The sequence below is a fragment of the Rhinopithecus roxellana genome, chromosome 6 (genome assembly GCF_007565055.1).
Source record: "Rhinopithecus roxellana isolate Shanxi Qingling chromosome 6, ASM756505v1, whole genome shotgun sequence".
Taxonomy (NCBI): Eukaryota; Metazoa; Chordata; class Mammalia; order Primates; family Cercopithecidae; genus Rhinopithecus; species Rhinopithecus roxellana.
The window spans coordinates 35,122,818-35,129,662 of NC_044554.1; the positions used below are offsets into that span (position 1 = coordinate 35,122,818).

Below are 6,845 nucleotides of genomic sequence, written 5' to 3' on the forward strand. Positions count from 1 at the left end.
TATATCAGAAGACAAAACACAATTGTGTAAGGTGCAATTTACTTACAGATAAAAGAAAGCACTCTAACTAGTTTAAGCAGAAAGGCATTTAATACAGGTTAGTAAGTGCTTGCAAAAAGTGTTGCAAAAACTCAAGAAGCAGTCTCTGCCACCAAAATTCACTCCCAGCACAACATCAAGAATGAAATTGTTGAGGGAGTTGCTACCTCTGTCTTAGAAAGATGGGAAATCAAGAAGCTACCATCTATTTTGTTGGCCCCAGAGCTATTAGTGTATGGCAGATCCAAAAACAGCTAACTCACCCATCACCATCTCTCTTCCTACTCAACTTGGTTATAAATTTACTCACAGTCTTAGAAACCCCATTTGGGGTCACAACCATTGAGAATTATTTTCTCTAGCTCTCTAGAAGGTGTATGGCCTTAGAGCACTGACCATATGCCCCGATGCAGACACCCAAGAGCCTGAGATTGATGTAGACATGGTGATGTCATATTAACATGGGCAATGTCCTAACTGAGTCATTAAAGGAGAAAGGATGGAGGAAGACATACAGACTCCCACTCGACCTTTCTTTCTAATCAATTGCAATTGACTAGTCAGATCTGCTGGCCTGGCAATATGCCAGTTTCTTCAGAGCTTCCTTGACCTCTTGGTTTCTTAGGCAATAAATGAAAGGGTTGAGAGAAGGAGTGACAATGGCATAGAAGATGGAAATAATTTTGCTCTTGTTGAAGGCATGGATAGCTCGAGGTCGAGCATACATGAAAATAATGGCTGAATAGAAAACGGTGACCACCACAAGGTGGGAGGCACAAGTGGAGAATGCTTTCTGCTTTCCTGTGGGCATGCGTAAGATGGTGGCCAGAATGCATCCATAGGACAGGACAGTAATAAAGAGTGGGAAAAGGAAGATGCCCAGTGCCAGGATAAAGTCCACCAACTCAGCTATGGACATGTCTGTGCAGGAGAGATTAAGTACTGGAGAGATGTCACAGAAGAAGTGGTTGATGACATTGGGACCACAGAAGCTGAGGCGGGAGATGAAGTAGATCTTCGCCAGGGAGATGCCAAAGCCAATGGCCCAGGAACCAAGAGCGAGGCGGAAGCAGAGCCCATGGCTCATTATGGTCAGATAGTGGAGTGGACGACAGATGGCCACATATCGGTCATAGGCCATGGCGGCCAGGAGCACACATTCTGTGCACATGAGTGCAATGAAGAAGTACAGTTGTATCATACAGAGTGTGAAAGAGATGCTGTTGTTCATAGACCAAAAACTAAACAGTAACTTGGGCACAGTCACAGAGATGTACCAAGTCTCCAAGAAGGACAGGTTGGCCAGGAAGAAGTACATAGGCTTGTGCAGTAGCCGATTTTGCTGTACCAATAGGATGATGATCACGTTTTCAGCAACTGTCAGAATATAGGCCACAAGGAATATCAGAAACATGGCTGCCCGCATACTCAAGCTCCCAGGGAATCCCACCAGAATGAACTTGGTGACTCGTGTGTGGTTCTCCAGTTCCATATTGGAGACACAGGGCTTAGGTCTCCTGGGGAGGAAAAATCATTTGATCAGACTCCTTGGTCCAGCTATATTTTTCCATCCTTGTCTTCTCTATCAGTAACAGTAACAGTTATCATTTATTAATACATACTATAGTTCAGACCATGAACTGGGTATGTGAGGCACACAACATAATTTAATTTCCACATAGCCGTGTGTGTGTGTGTGTGTGTGCGTGATAATATCTGCTTTAATGATGAAGAAATCGTGTCTTGGAGAGGAATTAAGTAACTGACCAAGCTGTCACTGGTACTGGGGCAGGAATCACATTGAAGTCTCAGTCTAAAACCCATGCTCCTTCTAATACCTTGCACCGTCTGACACTTTACAATTGCCAATTCCAAAAGATACACCTGACCTTCCTGTCTCACCACCTACCCAGAGCTCTGGAAGTTCTTCCTTACAACTGCTTTATCCTTCACATGCTATTATTTTCATCTACCATCCCTGGAGATAGAGAGTAGCTGTCATCACCTGTGAGGTACATGAGAAAGTGAGTAGCAGAGATTTGGGCTTTTCGGTATTAAAGACCCCCTGGACTTCATTCAAGTCTAAGGTCTGCCACGGATTTGCTATGACCTTGAAATCTTACCCTCTCTGAGATTCAGTTTCCTCTGTTGTCAATGTGAATATTAATATTTATTCAGCTTATTTCATTGAGGATCAAAATCCAAATGAGTTAATGTAAATGAAATTGTATATAAACTAATAGCAATAATCATGAAAGGGGATTTTCCCCCATATTAGAGCAGGGATGAAGGTAAGAATATGCTAACAGGAGGGAGGAGAGGAGCTGCTGTGATCCAAGGCAAAGCCGTGAGCGAAGTAAACATGGGCTGCATTCAGGGAATCTGACGTTCTTGGGAGTGAAGGTGGGGATCACTGAGTGGAGATTTTTAAAGATAAGCAAACAAAGATGGAGATACATTATAAAATTGGAAATATTTTCTATCAAGGTTAACAGACAAAACAGAACACTAAAGTAATCAGGAAAGGTCCCTCTGACCTTTGAGGAGGTGATACTAAGGCTGGGAAAGATTCTAGGGCCCCAGCTCTTTGAAGGGCTGAGGTGGGAGGGAGCTGTGCTGAAGGAGGTACGATTGCCGTGCTGTGATGGATGGGAAAGGAGTCAAGGAGAAAGGTAGGAAGGCAGGGCCAGAAGGTGCAGGACCCCAGAGGTTATAATCGGGGATCGGAACAGTGGTCTAAAAGCACTGGGAAACAAGCAAAAGATCAAAGGTGAATGGGACATGATATGATTTATGCAATGGAAAGATAACTCTGTCATTGCAAAATGGACTCCTTGGAGGCAAGAGTGTGAGCTGTGAGCTATGAAACTAGTCGGAGGCTACTCAGAATAGGCGACAGTGAACTTAGATACTGTGGTTCCAGAGAAGTGGATTTAAGATACACGTTAGAAGCAGAATCTTTAACAGTAATTGGTGGGTTGGATATGGAAGGTGAGAGAAAGAAAGAAATCAAGGAGGAATCTCAAATATAGAGCTTATTACCTAGAGGTGATGCCATTTACTAAGGTAGTTAGTTAGATGGCATCATTTACTAACTATTTTACTATCTTTACTAACTGTCTTACTAACTATCACAGTTCAGAAAATCCTCTAACAATAATTTACTGAGTATTTAATAGGTGCTGGGAAGTTCTTTTCAAGCAATATCCCGTGTAATCCACAAAATAATGTTAATTACACATTGTTAATCTAATTTCAAAGAAGACACTGTGGTTTAGCTAGATTGAATAATATTTTCAAGTTAGACAGTGATAAAATCAGAATCGTAAAGCCCAGGGCTGACTACAAAGGCATGTCCTTAACCACTAGAGTGGAACACACTGATGAAGAATATCACATTTTGGGCTCGCCAGTGTATTTTACATTTAAAATTTCTGACTATTTTATGAAATGTTCTTTAATCCTGTTGAAATTTTATTATAAGCTGAGACTATTAGAGATGACCCCAAATGTTAAAAAGAAAGCAATATGACACAAGTACGTATTCAGTCAGACACACATAGCAGAAATGAATGTATAGAAATGCTTGGTAAATGTATCAGAGAATAGATAATGATTGGATATGTTTTGAAATGTAAATTAGGAGGAGGAAAAGGTATTTTTGGCAGATGAACCAGAGTGAACAAAGGCACAGAGATCTGAAACAGCTTGAAATTTTCAGGAAAGCAATTCATAATTGCTGCATGAGAGGGCAAATTGTGAGCGAGTGAATGAGCAGAAAAGAGATGGATGGAGAGAGAAAGAGAGAGACTTTATTGTCATGGACCAGATCATGGAATAGTGAGGCATTTAAGAATTATCTTGAAGTATAGACAATTAGTAATCACTGTTTGTCAGCAGGATGACAATATCCTCTTATTATATTCTTATTTTTGATGTGGGAGGATGGGTTCGGATGGGACAAGGTTGTCAAACCAGAGATTCATAGACCCATTAGAAAGCACCCTCACAGCAGACACTTAAAGATACACACAAAGAAGAGAAAAATCATTCTAGCTTATAACATTTGTCAAAGAAACAAAGATGGACATATTCAGCTATACTTGTTCACAAGTTACATAAGTTTTCACTACTAGAGGAAGCTCTACAAGAAAAACAAAGAATTCCTTATTTCTCATTAAGTAAAGGTGCACAGGCACTAATTATTGCATACTGGTATTTTTATGTATCATCTTACTGCAAAATATATAAAGCCTTTTTACTTATAATAGTTTTTACTCCGTTAAGCATACTCAAACTTGTTACCCCACATAGCAGATTTACCCCTGGTCTCGAATCAGACATCTTTGTTTCTTATGCCTGCTGCTATGCACTTTTCCCCAATTTTGTCAGGGTTCTATACATACGTAAATTCCAAGTAATTTGAATTTGATGGACTTTTAACCTCTGCCCCTGCCAAAACAGCAGTAGTTTTTGTAGCCACCACCACAAACAAGTTGCCAGGAAGATGCAGTGGTTGCAGTACAGGGATATCAGATCATCGGGTCCATGGTAGGGATCTAAAGTTTGGGATCATAATCTGGGGCACTTATTTTTGATCCCACACCAAGAGATGTCTCCAAAGTAGCAAGGGGAGCCTGCTCCCTCAGCTCACTGCATAACTGGCTGCACTTAGATTTCAGGAGACAAGAATATTGTCTGGACTGATTGCTAGGAATTGAGAGTGGATAGAACAAAGAAGCATTAAATATTTCAGAGTTTAAATGTTGCTGCGCTGTAGGAGCCTGAAACAGGGCTGCCTGCATAGTGAAAAAGTAATGCTCTGAGAGGGAGCACTTACCTCGGCACAGCAGCTTCTGATAGGATGATATGTGAAAACAAAGCCTTCACCGATTCTAAAATAGGAAGAAGTAGAAGAAAAAGATGCAGGTATTGAATAGATGTGAGGAACCCACTTTCTAAACCTAGAAAGAGTGACTGGGTACAGATTGCCCCACTGCTTTCAAGCTGAAAGCCAGGATAAGATGACAGGAGAGCCCTAGGCGCCAGGACCACATCTGATGTGCCTGATGTGGCACCAGGCTGGTTCTTCCAGCGCCCTGGGATCAGGGTGCCCATCACCTTCCTGGTGAACACGGCAGTGATTTTAGGCACAATGAGCTGTGAAGACCTTTGGATTCTGAGGGCTTTATAGAGTACCAAGACTTTCCCTACATGTCTGTCAAGACCCAAGAGAAAATAACCTTGACAATGGCAGCTCAGTTCTCTTGTGGGATTCAAGAGAAATTTCCATTTGCCCATTGTGGTGATCTTAATTGTTTTATATGTTATTAGTTCCGTAAGAAAAAGAAAAAGTCCACTTGGGACCACACACTTTGGAAAGAGTCATATTTTTTTGACAGATGAAGAGAAAAATGTACTGCAGTTAAATCTCTATGTACAGACTTTCGAATATTCTTCCATCTTTGGCTTACTTGAAACAGGATGATGACACAAGTGCTCCAAATGTGATATTGATATCCAAAGGAGACTGATATTACTACATTTTAGTAAAAGTTTGAATAAGTTTTTGTTTTAGATACTTATGTCAACTTGTTCACTAAGTAAATTTATCATGACAGAATTTATTGTTGCTTTATAAGCTGCCCATGGGTACCATTTGACCAATAGTGCACATTCTGGTACAAAGCTCCAGTGTACGAAAAACCACTTCTTCTGTAGCCAGCAGAACTCTGAAGTTGCCCTCTCACAAGGAAAAGCTATCAGATTCACTGTGATGTGATGCAATGGGAGATAAAGACATTAAAAGTTATAAACAATTCAGTCTGGAGAGCCACACATGTTTATGGTAATTAAGCAAACAGTCTTCAGTACAGTTTCTCTTATAGGACTGAAGTACGAAAACCAAATAGTAGCAAATAAAAATAAGGCATCTCTTTCAAATCTCTGGCCTCGATTTATCTCCAAGTCTCAGAAAAACTCTGACTTGTCTAAAATGTATTATTTGGTATTAATCACAATTTTTCAACATGGTTTTAAGCTGCTGTGATATGGTCGTCACTGAGGGGGACCACATTGCTCCTCCAAAGATAGAAAATGTCCATCTACTGTGAGAAGATTCTGTGAATTACTGTGACAACCATTTTTGACTCTTGGAGTCAACATTTTATACAAGCAATTCTAGAATGGAGATATTTAGTAGATAAAAATTGGCGGTATTCTAGGACATGTTGACACAATCTTATCCTAGAATTCAGCTGTACAGGTTTTCCTTGGAGTTTTTTCTTTTTCTTTTTTTTTCCTGTACCAATTAGTTTCAGGTTGAAACGTTCTGCAGTTCCCTGTTCAGTGTACATGGGAAGCAATAAGGAAACTCTGAGAACTTGTGTGTTGTGCCTGAGGTCCCTTGGCTATCTGCTCTCTTTTTTCAGAGTCCACGTATATTTTTGTTATGTCCAGTTTTTTGTTGTTGTTTGTTTTTATTGTAAGGAGCATTTGATTCTTTGTTATTATTCTCTGTTCACCATTAGTTGACACTAGTTCTGTTTGGGGCACACCTCAACACTTCGGCCATTATAACTCGGTTTTAGCTGTCAATTGTTACTGGGCAGAGCCTGAAGGTCATTCAGAGGTGAAATCTTAGGACCTTCACAGGCCTTTTCTGAGCGTGCATTCTGCTCTGGATATGCACATGGCTTTCTTAGTTTTCTGGTATACACCTGAGTTATAAAAATCCCTTATTTTCCAATGTACCTTCTTCCCCAGCCTATTTTCTTCCCAATCTTTTCTGTTGCTTGTTCCCACTT

General features: G+C 40.5%; 1 protein-coding gene across 1 annotated transcript; it reads right to left on the bottom strand.

Annotated features, from left to right (window-relative positions):
- Nucleotides 1-559: 559 nt before the first annotated feature.
- LOC104674935 (olfactory receptor 6B1) lies at nt 560-1,593 on the bottom strand. Its single transcript, XM_030933404.1, has one exon. It carries the CDS (start codon nt 1,529-1,531, stop codon nt 596-598), a length of 936 nt encoding a protein of 311 aa, XP_030789264.1. The 5' UTR covers nt 1,532-1,593; the 3' UTR covers nt 560-595.
- Nucleotides 1,594-6,845: the final 5,252 nt, after the last annotated feature.

Excerpts from the sequence above, each read along its gene's own strand:
- LOC104674935 (XM_030933404.1), bottom strand. The coding sequence starts at position 1,531 with ATGGAACTGGAGAACCACACACGAGTCACCAAGTTCATTCTGGTGGGA.